Here is a 15,176-nt window from a genome sequence, read left to right on the forward strand (position 1 = left end):
TCAGGAGGTGGCAGGCAGGAGCAGAGACCAGAAGGCCAGCACAGGGTGCACCCCAGTGAGGGTGAGGGCATGGAAGAGGGGAGCAGTATTAGCGCTTGTGCCGTGGTGACAGTGGACTCAGGTGCTCTTGAACGTCACTACTCTCTGGCATGGGGGGATGGGGGGACAGGGGCCTCAGACACGCAGTGTGCAAGGCTGTGGCTGGGAAGCTGCACCCGTTGTAACCCTAACTGCTGCACGTAGTTCCTGAGGAGAAACTGGGCTGTGTTCACCTAGTTTCCTTTTACGGAGACGAGGGCCTGTCTGTGCGGACAGTGGCTCAGGTTGTGCTCTCTTTAGAAAATCGGCCTCGCCCATTTGTGAGATGCAGGAGCAGGCAGGAGGCCACAGCCACAAGTCAGACCACGCGAGTGCCCCCCCCGCCCCAGCTTAGCACCCAGTGGGTCTGTCGCCCAGGCACAACCGCCCTTGAGTGACCCGGGCAGGCTCAGCCCCTGCCATGCAGGCTCGGGCCACACCTGGTCTCGGGAAGCTGAGGTGCAGGCCGCAGAAATGAGCGCGCCCTGAATGCGTGGCCACAGGCCACAGGAGGGGCTCCCGCCCTTCGCCCAGCGACTCAGCATGCTGGTGGTCACAGAGATGTAGTTGCGGACCCCCGCAGGGCTCCCCATCAGCTGGAGGGTGGACAAGTACTTCAGGCTGGAATTGTACCTGCGGGAAACAGACGCATCCACCTGCCTGTCAGAGGGGATGGCCTCCGTCACAGAGACACTTCCCGGCTGGGGCAGGGCAGGCCGAGAGGGCTCAGAGAAGAGCTGGCCTGGGCACAGGGAACTGCAGAAGAACACGGCGAGGTGTGACGCCAGTGTCTGTAAACACTGCATCAGAACGGAACAGGCACGAGACGCCAGCAGAGGCAGAGGGACATGGGAGCAAGGCTGCGGAGGGAGATGGCACAGAGCTGGACAGGGGCCCCACGGGCACCGGGCAGCAGAGCGGTGGGCAGCACCCAAACCTGAAGCAGAGTGGGAGCCACTGTGTCCACTGTGCCCCACTGAGTTGGCCCAGCTGGGCCTGGCCAGGGTGGGGCTAGGGGTGGGGGCGGGGACAGGGGCAGATGAAGCTCACTCACATGTCCTCCCCGGGGCAGAGGGCCCCGTGGTGATGGGGTAGCACTGTCACAGCCGTGGCACATGGCTGCGCCTGGGAGCCTTCACCATCGGTGATCACAGTGGACACCAGGACTAGAAGGGACACAGCAGCAGAGGGTCAGTGGCTGTCCGCAGGAGCTACTGCGGGGGCCGGCGGCTGTGGAAGGACAGATCTGCAGGCTTGTCCCAGACCCTGTTGGCCCATCTCCATGCCCAGGTGGTGACCACACTCCCCATGAGAGAGGGCAGCACTGAGGGTGAGTGCCAGAGCCAGAGGGCAGCAGCATCCCCCTGGAAGGCAGGTGACCACCATGTGGAAGGCCAGGGAGTGGGTCATCCGCTCACATGTGCTTTCCCACCTGTCCCAGGCCCTGCACTGTGTGTCTGTGTAGTGAGACGCCCCCGGTGACCCACGCCTGCTCGGGGGTCCGCCACGTTAGAAATGATAGAACCAGGGCTGGGAGGCCCAGAGGGGCAGATGCAGACTGAGAGGCTGTGCCCAGGGCTGTGGTTCCACTAGAGGAAGACCCAGGGGAGGCTGGGCCCGGATGGGGGGACGAGAGTTAAATACACCAGCACCGGTGAACTGCTCAGATGTCAGGCAGAAAGAATCTCAGCAGCCGTATGGAGGAAGCCACTGGATCAGAGACTCAGCCTCCCTCCTCACCAGAACCACCCAGAAGCCTATAATACGCTGTAGCCCTGAGATCCTTCATGGCTCTGGGCCCTGCAGGTTGGCGCACTTTGCCCAGTGGCTGTGTCTGGCATGCTCGGGGGAGCGGGTCCCAGGGGGTCAGGGCTGGAGGGAGGGGAGCGGGCTCCAAGGACTTGCCCCAGTGTGGCATCTTGTCCCCCCTGCCCCTCCCACGACCCTCCAGCAGGAGACCTGGGTGTGGCTCCCTCTGTAAATGCTGGATTCACCAGGACCACACCCATCCTGAGTAAACTAGAGGCAACCGAGTCTCAAATGCTTAGTTCCCAGATGCAGAACCTCCCTGGCATTTTCTTGCCGACATTCTGTTTCAGATTTCAAAATACATTTACATGACCCATTCCTTCTGCACTCAGAAGTGGGCAACTGACTGACACTAAGAAGCATTGTACTTCTTCAGGTGAGTGGATAAGAATTTCATCCTTCCAGTTTGGGGGAGTCTGGGGAAAGGTTCAGGACTTTGTGCAAGCACAGCCTGTGCCCCAATGGCCTAGCAACTCACCCTGGTGACCGTCCCCGGGCACACCCGCAGGCAGAGAGAAGTAGTATTGGGAGTCGGTCCCACGGTACAGGGTGCGCTTGGCGGTGTTCCCGGCCAGGTAGCTGAACTCGTAGCGGAAGTCCTGCAACCCATCCAGGGGAGGGCAGAGAAAGCACTGATGGACAGACTGACAACACCCCTCACCATCTCCACCCCACAGAGGCTCAGCTGGTGTGAAAGAGTCCCCAGAGCACAAGCAGGAGCGACTTTCTGCCTCCAGGGTCCCTTGTCCATGGCGCCTGGGGGACACCACACATGCTGGGGCTGTCACTTGGGGGAGTGGGCCCTCCTGGGCTGGGGCCTCCGATAGCCACAGACGCAGGGAACTCAGGGCTCCTTGGGGTGAAGGGGACAAGGCTGCCCCTCCACTTCCCACTGTGTGGGGGACATGGCAGACAGGGGATTGGGCCCTTGTGGGGGCAACACTCTCAGCCTCACAGCCAGAGCAGGGAGTCCAGACAGGGCCTGCAGGGGGGGACCAGGGTGGGGTCTCCTGAAGATGATCACAGGGGGTGGGGGTTCTGGAGGGGCCCGTGGACATGGGACAGGCCCAGCTCCCAGCCCCGGGGGTGCTTTGTGTCCCACAGTCCCTCAGAGAGCCGGCTGTGAGCTCTGTCTGCCTTCAGAACAGGCGAGGGGCCCTGGAGCTCACCGGTCTCCCCGACGTGCAGAAGACACTGAAGACAGTGTGGGCCTCCAGGCCATGGGGCGGCTGCACCTGGCAGGCCACATCCCGTGGGGCTGGGTTGATGGTTAAGTACAGCTGAGCCTTCCCTAGGAAGCTGAGCCCTGAAGCTGCGGGGAGAAGAGATGGGGCAACACCCGTGCTGGAGAAGGGCAGCGGACACCCCCGTGTGGCCCCAGACCTGTAGTATCGGCGTCCCCTCAGACTTGCTGCACTAGGACTCCTTGACCACCCAGACCTGCTGGGTCAGGCCCGGGGGCCCAGCCACCTGCGTTAGCCAGCATGTCCTCTGGGGGGCTCCCAGGGGTCAAGGACCCCACCCTGCGGCACCCACATACATAACCCTCTTTGCCAAGTGCTGGGTTGGTGGGGCAGCCACACCTGAGGCCCCAGGGGACCAGGCAGATGAGACAGACCGGGTCCCTACCTGGGGGCCAGACACCAGCTATGCTGGCAGGATGCACCCTGAGCAAAGCAGCCCTCTGCGTGTGGCTTGGTGCCAAGCCTCACTGGGAGCACGAACACCTGCCACGGGCTTGACTCTAGAGACCCGGCCCAGCCCCACACTCAGCTTTTATTGGCTACACGAGTGTCATGTGTGTCTCCTGCAATGCCACAGAGCGTGCAGCATCCGTGTTGCAAGTGAGTGTTCTCCCATTGACTCAACATCTTGTTTCCACTCTCTACTGTTGCCAATCACCCCATAATGACTGTTCTTGCACAAGGCTGTTTTTCACTCGTGTGTCTCTTTCTTGAAATGAACTGCAGGTATGAGTCACATGTACTGAGCTGTTTAAGTGTGGACAACACTGACCATCATGCTGACAGTGGACACTGCGGCCTGTCTCCACATTCCACATCCCATGGTCCCCCCACCCTGGAGAGAGATGCCACAGCGCAGGCTGGATCAGGGCATGGTGATGGCCCCTGCCGAGCCGCCCGGGGCGTCCTCCCAGGGACAGCTGAGCTCGGGAGCTGCCCTGGGGGAGGAGTGGGCACTGCTGAGGCAGCCATAGGGGAGACAGAGCCACGGGCACGGGGACTGACCCATGTCCCCCAAGTTCCAAATGCAGTCCTGCTGAGGGTGGGACACCTCCTTCCCGGGACTGGGGGCTCAGTTTCTGAACGCATTGTGGGTGGGGCAGGAGGACAGTTTCAAAGATGTCAGCGAAACCTGTGAGAGTCCAAACGCTGCCTGGGGACCAGCCGGGCCACCCCCGGGGTCAGATACAAGCTGACCTTTCTCAGTGGAGTGAGCCGCCGGCAAACAAGGAAATGGAGACACCCGATGGACCTCGGTCCCTGCAAGACGCGGGCATGGAGCCAACCTCCGCCCTGTAGACTGCTGACCCCTGTGCACTTGTGGCAGGGAACTGAGCACCCCTAGACAGAGGGGAAGAGTCTAGAAAGCCCCCAAAAGGAAGATGTCCCCCCGAGTCACAGAAATGCCAGGGGAACGTGGGCCAGCTCACGGTGCATGGAACCCACTGACCCTGTACCCCCAGAAACGGTGCTGCTGGCCTTCCAGCAGACACAGAAATTGCCCCCCAGCTCACGGGGGAGTAGGGGGTCGAGCTGCCTCGGACAATGAAATGCAATGAAAACGAAGGCGCCGTCTCAGGCTCCCCGACCCGCACACACCCCATCCCGCCTGGGCGGTGCCTGTGCACACACTTCCCTCCCTCCCTCCCTGGCTGCTGACTCAGGGAGCACCAATGAGCGAGGAGGTGACAGTGGCCAAGGAGGGGATGCTGGGCCCCTGGTACATGTGGCTACAACTTGCAGGAAAAACCGTGACTGGAACTGAACAAACCCCTCTCCTGGCCACAGCAGGTCCAGCCAGCAGGTCACCTACCCACAGTGGCCTGCAGGACGTAGGTAGCTCCAGGGCTCAGCGAGTATGGCTTTACTGTCACCATCTGTCCTGTAGCCCCTGGAGGAAAGGAAGGCGGCAGGGACACACTCATCGGGGACTCCGCAGGACAGCAGGGATGATGCACCCCTGAGGGGATGGCGATACAGGCACCAGGTCGCCCCACTGGGCCCTGCCTGGAGTTGCCAGCAGCTGGTCATTCCTCCTTGTCGCAGAGCTGGAAGCTCCCACATGGCCTCCTGCCCAACAGGCAGCCTGAGCTTGGCAGTGACCGGGCCAGAGAGGATGCTGCCATCCCAGAGAACTCGGGGGAAAGCTGAGTCCCCGCATTTATGAGTGGGTCCCTCAGAACCAGCAGAACTGGCAGGTCCAGGCGGGACTCAGCAGCCACCCACTGCTCCTCCGAGGTGGTGACTTGAGCTACATCTGCGGGTTGGTGCATCCACATCTGGGGAGCATGTGCTCAAGGGGGTGGGCAGCACTGCCCTCTGCACCTGGGCGCACATGGGAGCCTCTTCCCCTTCCTCTGCAAACGGGGCCCCCGGCCTGTGGGCCCCAGAGAGACAGTCACCCCTGCAGGGCAAAGGTGGGGGCCGGCGTCCCGTCCTGGACCAGCCAATGTGCCCAAAGGGGCGCTCATACCGGACACGGTGTAGCCATGGAAGACAGCCTGGCTTACGGGAGACTTGGGCCAGTCGACCAGGAGTGCAGGCCCGGTGCTCCGGGTGGGGAGGAAGGGGCCCAGCAGGTTGTCCCCGTCCCCGTGGCTCTCATCAGCACCCGCACTTGGTCCTGGTGCTGGAAGGTGGAGGTGGGTCCCTGGGAAGACACGTGGAGCCAGGATGGTTAAGAAGGGGGTGGTCATGACCTTCTGAGAGCATCAGCAGTTCATGGTCACAATCGGCCCCAGCTGTGCCGTTTCTGGACTCTGCTTATCTAAAGTCTCCACCCACCACAAGCAGTCAAGGGCAATGCCGTCCCACATGATGTGTGGGCTGTGGTGTTCATTCAGCACATGTGTGCTCAGCCGAGGTGCCCAGGTGCGGCTACTGGGACAGCTGCCACACAGAGCGAGGCTGCGGTCGGTGTCTAGGGGAGCATATGGGAAAGCACACGAGGAGGCCCTCCCAGAGGCCCTCGCCAGTGTGAAGCCGGAGGTGGAGGCACCCAGAGAGGACAGTGCAGGGCACAGAGAGAGGGGACTGCAGGGGCAGGACTGTGGGCGGCTCGGGACAGAGAGGGGGGAGCACTTTGAAGAAGGTGCTCGGGTGGCCAGGCTGTGGCCGGAGGGAGCGTGCTGGCTGTGCTTAGGAAGGGCTGACCTCAGGCTTCACACCCAGGCCAGCAAACACGGTGAAACGGGAAAATGGGTGTGTGTTGGGCATTACAAGGGGCCCAGCCTCCAGGAAGAACAATCTGTGAGCGTGGTGCCTTTCCTCACTCACTATGATCGGTTACACACCTACTGTGTGTGAGGCAGCGAGCCCCATGTGTCAAATGTCTAATCATTATGTTGCACACCTGGAATTAATAGGTCAGCTGAGATTAAAAAGTAAAACATAAAAAAAAAAAACTTCCCTTGCAGAGCTCAGAGCAACGGACGCAGGAAGAGCCCATGAGCACACATGGGGAGGTGGGGGGGGACGAGAAGGGGCTCCCCAGAGGGAAATCAGACCCCATGGGCAAGGAGGGAGGATGTGGAGGGAGGCGATTTTGGCCATTGACAGTCAGCCCATGGACCGAGGATGAGNCTGTGTGTGAGGCAGCGAGCCCCATGTGTCAAATGTCTAATCATTATGTTGCACACCTGGAATTAATAGGTCAGCTGAGATTAAAAAGTAAAACATAAAAAAAAAAACTTCCCTTGCAGAGCTCAGAGCGACGGACGCAGGAAGAGCCCATGAGCACACATGGGGCGGGGGCGGGGGGGACGAGAAGGGGCTCCCCAGAGGGAAATCAGACCCCATGGGCAAGGAGGGAGGATGTGGAGGGAGGCGATTTTGGCCAGTGACAGTCAGCCCATGGACCGAGGATGAGGGAGAGACAGTGTCCCTGGGCCTCGGCTCCTTTGGGTGTCTGAAGCTGGGGGACCCTCCGTACAGCAGGTAAGCTGAAAATAGGGCCAGACTGTGCCCCCTAAAGGAGCAATGCCCGCCTCTTGACCTTGGGGTGTGTGGACCTGAGCTTCGGGGAGGGAGTGGAGTGCGATGGGGTGAGGACAGGACTCGGGCTGGGGATGGAGGGACCAAGCACAGACTCACAGTCAGCTGGCCACCTTCCTTCTGCCGGTGCTGCTTCCTGGATGTCACTGTAATGGGCTTCAAAGTCTGTGGGACAGGACAACATGGGGATGTGTTGTGGGGACCAGGCTCCCTGAAGTTCACATGGCTCTCCAGGGGGCACACAGCACCCTGGTCTGTTTCAGGCCCTGCCCCTCGGAGGCGAAGCCCTCGGAGGCTGTCAGGGCAGCTCCAGGCAGTGTCGTGGTCCCCGCCCCCTGGTGGGCAGGACTCTGCGTGGTCATCTGCAGGGTGGATGATGAGGCCTGGGAACAGGCCTTGCTCTCATCTCTTCCAGGGGAAGCTGGCGTGAACATCCAGCCACCACTTCACCTTTCTGTCTCCAGGGTGCTTCCCTCCCCAAGTCTGAGGGATTTGTGGGGGCCCACCCACCAGATACTCCGAGGCTGGGACTCTGGGATGCAGCAGCCTTGGCCAGGGCATGGGGTGCGGCACCATCACCTGATTGTGACTGAGAGCAGCCAAGGGGGAACGGTGCCAGGGTGAGGGACAGACATGCAGTCGAAGGCGGAGCTTCCCTGAGCTGCCGGGAGCAAAACCAGCCCTGACCACCCTGAAACCCACACTGCAAGAAGCCCGAGGTCCGGAATGGGGGAGGACCGAGGGGGGTGATGGGCACAGCTCTTGGGCTGCCGCTGGATGGACAGACGGATGGATGGCCCCTGTCCTAGGGAAGGGCGGGGGGCAGGCTTGGTGAGGGGCAGGGATGTGACCCCATTCTACATCGGGGGCGGCACATACCAGGAAGGGGAGGGGTCGAGTTCACTGGGGTGCGCACATCCCAGGGACCCCCGTCTGGGGCCACAGCATCCCCTGTAGCAGGGATGCGATGCACAGGGTCTGTGGACTCTGCAGAGTCTCTGCCCAGGGCTGAGAGTTCCCGCCGGCTCAGGGTCTGTGGCCACAGCTCCCGCAAAGATAGCACAGTTGTGACATGCAGCTCTGCCCTGCTTGGCCCCAGGGACGGTGGATGGGACTCTGATGACTTTAGTCCGGCCCCCAGACCTGAGGACCCCAGCAGTCCCACGGTTCTGCAAAAGGGAACTTAAACAGAGATGCCACAGGGTTAAAGATTTGGACCGTAATTGGTCCCTAAGCACTTACAGATTCTACTCGTGTTCTGTCTTAAAGAAGCTCAGTGTCAGCATGAAGACCGCACATAGGAGACCCGGTGTGGGCAGACCAGCTGCCGGGATGGGCGGGTGGCAGTGGACTGGCTGCCCCGCCCGGCACCCCAGGGTGCCCCTCTCTCTGGCCCCGGGCCACCCAGAGGGGCCCTCCAAAAGCTCTGCACCCCAGCTGGCGGGTCGAAAATGTTCTAGAAACTATCTGGGCACATGGAGCTTCTAGCCCTTATCTGTCAGTCAGTGTCTCAGGAAACAGCCTGGAACCGGCTAGCAGGCTCCAGGGAGAGGATCAACAACAAAGAAACACTTGGCAGGGTCGTGAGGACAGAGCCCACAAGGGCACCGGCTTTCACCGTCCGCCAGTGAGGCAGCTCCATGAGGACAGGCTGGGCCGCCACCATGAAGGGATGAGCACTCGCCGAGAGGAAAGTGTGACCCCCACTGGGACCCCCACAGCCCAGGACACTGAGCGCGGGCTTTGCTCCTCACCCCACATTCACTGGCCAGATGAGCCCCATGCACAGAAGCGCAGAAGCCTCACACGGCCGTGAAGGGAAGGAGGAGAAGCATGTGGGGCAGGGCGGAGGCACAGGCTGCACTCCGCATCCAGCTCAGGGTGACACCCCTCTGCTGTCAGGCCAGAGCGGCCCTGGCACAGTGTCACCCAGGAGGATGCCACTGCCACAGGCCCCACTGGGGACCCCACCATGTGTAGGTCACGCTCACCACCGGGACCTCGTGTCACCCGAGTGGCTTCCCTGGACTTCCCCTCCCTACAGAGCCTCAGGACCCCCATTTTCCCCATGAAACCTGAGTCTCAGAGCAGCTCCCAGGCCCTGCCGTGGGGGGACATGAGGAACCCCCTCTGCTGGCTCCCCCACTGAGCTCCCAGCCACGTGGGCACTGAGAACATCAGGGCCTAGAGGGGTGAGGCCCCAGGATGGTGGCTGTGCCATGTGTCATTTCACAGTCCCATGCATTTCCAAACCAGGAACCCTGCCCCAGCAGTACAGGGTGCAGCCTGCAGGCAGCCTCCCAGGCTGAGGCGCAGCCTCTGGGCCTCGTTCCCTCTGCTGTCACCACCATCCGCCTGACGTGAAATCAGGATAACTCGTGGCCAAGACCAGATATACCCGGGCAAATGAATTAGATTTCCCAAGTTTGTGGGAAATCTAAGGAAAGTTTGAAAGTCCAAACTTTCCCAAGTTTGAGATTTGCTCCTTCCCAAGCAATCTCAAAACAACTGTTGCTCAGTCAGCGAAAGGTACCACCATGGCCTGTACCTTCCTCTCTGTCCCTCCCCGTCGCGTTGACCTGGAAGAGGCCCCAGGAGTAAGAGAGCGTGGTGGCCTTGCCACAATCTTCACATGCTGCGCTCAGCGAGAACCCCTCGTTCCAGTTCATGGGGACGCCACGGAAGGTGACCCAGGAGATGGATACCAGTCTGCAATATGCAAATCGGGCCTGGAGTTCAGGGAACATCATGAGCCTCCCTGGCTGCCCTTCCCGGGTCACATCTGTTTAAATCGCCCTCTGCTGGGCTTCACTATGTGGGTCGCAGCAGAATCACAGTCCACATGACCAGGCGGCCCAGCTTGCGCCAATTCCACCCAGCAAGAGCTCACGTGACACCATCGGGTCCCAGGGATGGAGGCACTACCACACCCCCCAGAGCACAGAGCAGCTGTGCAGCCTCCTCCAGGAAGCCCTCTGGAGCTCACCCAGCCCAGGATGTGGTCACACAAGACGGCAGTAGCTGCCTGAAACTCTTGCCAGGGCCCATGATGGAGGCGGCCCTGACTGCCTGGGTGGGCCCAGTGTCCTCTCACCCCCACCAGCTGGGAGGCCAGAGTGCCTGGATGCACCAGCCTGCACTCAGGGCCTGGGATGGGTGGGGCCTCTGTGCTGGGGGCCTTGGTGTGTGGTCATGGCAGTTCTGTGCCCCTGGCCCTGAGCAGTCATGACCTCATGCTCCACTGGTGTGTGCTACCCCCGTGGGACTGTGTTGCCCAGTGGTGCCTCGAGGCTTCAGCCTACCCCTGACCTCCGGGTGCCTCCCTGCTGGAAGCCCCACCGTCAGTGCAGCATGTGGGTATCAGGACCCCATCCTGCATGCACAGAATGTTTCCTTTGGGGACCCCAACCCCAGCAGACATGGGGCCCCAGGACAACCCCAGCCGGGCGCTGTGGGGGTGGCAGGGCAGGCAGCACCTGAGCGCTGAGTCGGAGAGGATGGACAGGAACACCTGTGCCGCTGACGAGCTCCGGCCATGGCTGGACACCGTCAACGTCACGAGGAACTGGTCATAGCTGCTGCTGAGAAAGCCTGCCTGGAAGGACAGGGTGGGCGCCCCAGTATCCAGGCTTTGGGCAGTGGGCCCAGAGAAGCAGGGGCGCCCAGGGGTGCTGGCTGGCGAGCAGGTCCAGCGGTACCTGCAGGGAAGGTTGGAGGGGCTGCACACCTGCTTGGGTGGGTCAGTAACCACAGCGTCACTCGGGGCCTCCAGGAAGCCTGTGGACGGTGCCCATGGATGCATGTTCCCTGTTACTGGTGTGGGTGGTGTCCACAGTGGGTCCATGTTTGAAGTGGACTGAGAGTGGACGCTGGGTCAGGTCACCAGGGAGGGGACTCAAAGTCATCTGAATCGTGGACCAGTGCCCCCAGAGCTGGGTCTGGGGAGGGCGGGGGGCTAAGAGGCTGTGGGGCCCAGCATGCTCACCTGAGGGCAGCCCCAGGCCTGTCGGGGTCATAGGACAGGGATCCCCGGAGGACGACGGTGGACGAGGGAGTCCTGGGGACGAACAGGTGTGTGCCCTCGGAGATCACGCTGACAGGCGCCCGGGATCGCACCTCCACCTCCACGCAGTAATTACTGTGCACGGTGCTGCCTTCCACCTGCACCTGGAATGTGACCACCAGGGGGCGTCAGGGGAACAGGCAGTGTGCTCATGGGGACCCCCGTCTTATTTGTTAGCAGGAAACTGGGGGTCTAAGTGTGTCATCAGCTCCAACTGTGGCTTCACTAAGGTGCTGCCCAGAAAGACTTAGTTCTTTTCCACCTCCAGCTGGTCCCCACTGTGGAAGCAAGCACACTACTTACCTCCCCCCACCCCAACACCGGAGGTGGGGCTGCAGTGAATGAGGGCAGGTACGTTTTCCTTCCCGAGTCTCTCTGAGCACACAGCTGGGGGCGGGGGGACTCTAGGCCTGTGGACATAGTGACGCCCCCAACAGTCCCTGGGTTATAACCTGCTCTGTTGGCTAAATTATTCCCTGGTCATGAATTTTGTTCGGCTCAGCCCTGTCGAAGCTCCCTTTCTAAACCCCAAACGCACTAGGGACTTAGAGAAATGTCAGTGGAATTGAAAACAAAACGAAACCCTTCCTGGAACAGAGCAGTCTGGAGTGACAGGTGCCTCGAGGGCCACCCACTGGGGTGGTGTGGGCGGCAGCGGCCAGCACACCTTGGCCAGTGCGGTGTAGTTCCCAGGCTCCAGAGAGTAGCTGGGCACGGTGAGGGTCTGCCCGTGGGCATGGACAGCAGGCGGCAGGGGCACCTGCCACCCGGTGGAGTTCGTGAAGGTCCAAGTGTAGGAGAGGCCCTGGGCATTGTCGCAGAGCATGGTGGCTTCCAAGGTGACCCCCAGTGTCACAGGCTGAGACCTCCACACCTGAGCAGGAAGAGAGAGGTGTCTCACTAGGCAGAGTGTCCGTCTGTGCCAGAGCAAGTGACTGAAAACGAGCACATGAGTTCCTGTGAGGGCGGGGTGGGGGTCCTGGAGCTGGGCCCCGAGGCACCGAGCCACACAGGGCCTCTGAGTCACAGAGAACGGCACTAAGTCAGAACACAAAGCCAATGGGAACGGCGATGACTCGTACTTACACACTCACAATGAGAAAAACTCTCCTAAGTGCAAAGTTCATGGGAAAATATCAAGGGGAAGGTTAACGGAGTGGATTACATCAACATTTTCAACTTCTGAGTATCAAAAATATAACTTTAGAAAGCAATCAGAGGAAAAGAATAATCATTTGCCAAATATATATTAAAATATACTTTAATATTTAAAATCAAGAAAATTTTCAGCCTCCAATAGATAATTGAGTGAAGATATGAATAAACAAGTATATAAATTCTTCCCTTATTGTACAATTTTGACTCTGAAATCATGCAAATGTTTTATATAGTCAAAATTTAAATTGAAGCAAAAAGAAAAAATTTCTGATCATTAGAAAGAATGTAACCTTAATTCAAACAAGCAACAGAATAAAGGCACACTTCAAGTGACCTTCACATATAATGTCCTGAGGATCTATTCTGAGGACAGCCAGAACTTCAGATAAATCTGAAGGCTCATGAAGAAGTTTTATTTCTGGTGGTAATGTTTGCATTGTTACTCTGAAAGCATTTCATGTATTTATTAGAAAAATGCTGAAAAATACTTGCAGAGCTGAAGCAGTGGTCAGCTGGGAAGGAGGGAAGCTTTCTGAGACCAGGGTTGAGCAGCGCCACCAAAGCATCCCTGGAGCCCCATAGGGCGTTTGCAGCATTTAAAGACAAAGGTTACAGCCTGTGCAAGGATGTAACAAAATCTTGAGGCCTGTTGGTCCCCCACGTGGAAGACAGGCACAGAGGCTGCGGGTGACCACAGGCACATGGCGCCCCCTGGAGGATTTTTGATGAAGATTTCTCGTAAAAGTTGGAAATGGACAAGAGTTGGGAAATAAAAGGATTTGAAGACATTGGTATTTGTTACAAATGGAATTTCCCCTTTGGCTTTAAGCGACTTTAATCATGATTGAAATTACTTTAAAATTATTTTTACTGTTTCTACTTTGAATATGAAAGCATTCTTCCATTCCTCACAAAACTGCCCGGTTTATGTGCCTCACACTGGGAGGCTGGTTCTGAGCCCATCAATAAGGACAGACTGACGAAATTGTGAGACGCCTGTGGGGTGGAGGGGAGGTTGAGAGTTGGTTCTGAGGAGCCGACAGGTGGGCCAAGGGCTGGGTGTGGGGGCGGCGGCTTGCCCCTGGGTCCCGGAGCTGTGAGGACTCCTGAGGTAAAGCTCCAACCTGCAGGGAGACAGGGCACAGGCTGCCTCTACTGCCACTGGGCTGCTGGGAGGCGGAGACTGCAGACGAGTGACAGAAAGAATGGGGGAGGGCGGTAGTTCCGACACATGGTGGAATGTCACACCGCCATCAAACTCAGTTATCAAAGACTTTATAACAAGGAAATACAGCCCTGGCTGGTGTAGCTCAGTGGATAGCGCTCGAGTCTACGAACCAGAGTATTGAGGTTCGATTCCCAGTCAGGGCACATGCCTGGGTTGCAGGCCAGTTCCTGGCAGGGGACTCACGAGAGGCAACCATACATTGATATTTCTCTCCTTCTTTCCTTCCCTTCCCCTCTAAAGATAAGTAAATAAAAATCTTAAAAAAAAAAAAAACAAAAACAAAACAAGGAAATACAGTCATGTTCTACCCTGGCAATGCAATTCTGTGATGACACAGGTGCCCACGAGCACATATGTGCACACACAATGCTCACACATGCAAACATACAAGCACATGTGCACACACACATGTCCGTGCCCACAGACCTGGCCCTGGGCTGGCCCTGGCTCCCTTGCCTCCCTGCGGTGCCTGGGGCAGGGGGTGTCCAACCCAACTGCTTGCGGCCCAGCACGGCCCTCCAGGCTGGTGGCCACATGGGCTCCTGGGGACACAGCCGAGTGCGGCTCTTCACACCCTGTGTCATTCGGCACCTTTGCCCTGGGCAGGAGGAGCTGCTCTGAATGCACCAGAGCCCTCAGAGGTGGAAAGGGCACAGGAAGTGGCCCGGTTTACGATCACGGCAGGCGCTTGGTGGTCTGCCTCTGGCACCTGTGTGCCCCTGGCTCTGCGGATGCCCCAATCTGGGCATAGGCTCTGCATGGACGCTCCTGCAGGTGGACTGAGCGGGGCCTCAGGGCAGCAGAGGGGAAGGCAGGGTGGACTCAGAGGCCAGAGATGGTGTGGCCCTCCCTTGGGCGGTTGGCTCTGGGCCCTGGACCCTGACAGGCACCCTCATGACGGATGCAGGGGGTTGCCCGGATGCCACGTCCCCATGCAGGCTCCACCGGAGGAGGGCTGTGGCCCGAGTCAGGGGTCGGAGCCTCACCTGCACCTTCCCTGGCACTGGGCTGCGCACTGGTGGTGGCTGGCAGGGCTGGCGCACGACGAAAAGGTGCTTCGTGAGGGAGGAGGCGCTGACGGCGTTGAAGGCCAGGACCCGGACCACGACCTCTCCTTCCCTGGGAGGGGACAAGGCACAGACATGGGGAAGCCCATGGTTGGTGGTCCCTTCGCGGCCACGCCGTCCAGTCCATGCAATCACAGCCTTGAGGCCCAGCCCCCAGAGCCCACGGTGGCCCACCCAGCCCAGATCGGGATGGGTACCGAGGCCTCAGACAGATGTCACCTGCCGTATGAGAAATGGGGAGAAACAGGCACTCTCCTGTGGACCTGCCGTACCCCTCCTTGGAGCCCTCCCCATGGCCCTGGCCTGGCCCTCTGTCCCAGGAGGCACAGGACAGACCCCCGTCCCGCTGGTGCACCCAGCCCAGGGAGGGCAGAGGGTCGCAGCCTGGGGAGATACAAGACCGGGACCCACGGGGCAGGCAGCTCCCAGCCGGGAGGGTTGGGTTTGCTGGGGAATTGCATGTTTGCTCTGCAGATGATACAAAGGACTGTCCGGCAAGACTTCTGGACTTGGGACAGGGCAGCCCATCAGAGGGC

General features: G+C 59.6%; 1 protein-coding gene across 1 annotated transcript in view; it reads right to left on the reverse strand.

Annotated features, from left to right (window-relative positions):
• Positions 1-15,176, reverse strand: part of PKD1L1 (polycystin 1 like 1, transient receptor potential channel interacting) — a 51,838-nt gene that overhangs the window by 28,656 nt on the left and 8,006 nt on the right. Inside the window, exons 10-22 of the mRNA XM_037041294.1 lie at positions 14,560-14,692; positions 11,855-12,061; positions 11,110-11,291; positions 10,601-10,822; positions 9,673-9,833; positions 8,004-8,306; positions 7,224-7,289; positions 5,605-5,781; positions 4,945-5,022; positions 3,057-3,199; positions 2,366-2,486; positions 1,133-1,244; positions 519-711 (exon numbers count right to left, since the gene is read on the reverse strand). Of these exons, the coding sequence (XP_036897189.1) occupies positions 519-711; positions 1,133-1,244; positions 2,366-2,486; positions 3,057-3,199; positions 4,945-5,022; positions 5,605-5,781; positions 7,224-7,289; positions 8,004-8,306; positions 9,673-9,833; positions 10,601-10,822; positions 11,110-11,291; positions 11,855-12,061; positions 14,560-14,692 (2,098 nt within the window). The remainder of the gene's footprint in view (positions 1-518; positions 712-1,132; positions 1,245-2,365; positions 2,487-3,056; positions 3,200-4,944; positions 5,023-5,604; positions 5,782-7,223; positions 7,290-8,003; positions 8,307-9,672; positions 9,834-10,600; positions 10,823-11,109; positions 11,292-11,854; positions 12,062-14,559; positions 14,693-15,176) is intronic.

This window comes from Sturnira hondurensis, unplaced genomic scaffold (genome assembly GCF_014824575.4).
Source record: "Sturnira hondurensis isolate 20B ecotype Veracruz unplaced genomic scaffold, ASM1482457v3 Scaffold0002840, whole genome shotgun sequence".
Lineage (NCBI taxonomy): Eukaryota > Metazoa > Chordata > Mammalia > Chiroptera > Phyllostomidae > Sturnira > Sturnira hondurensis.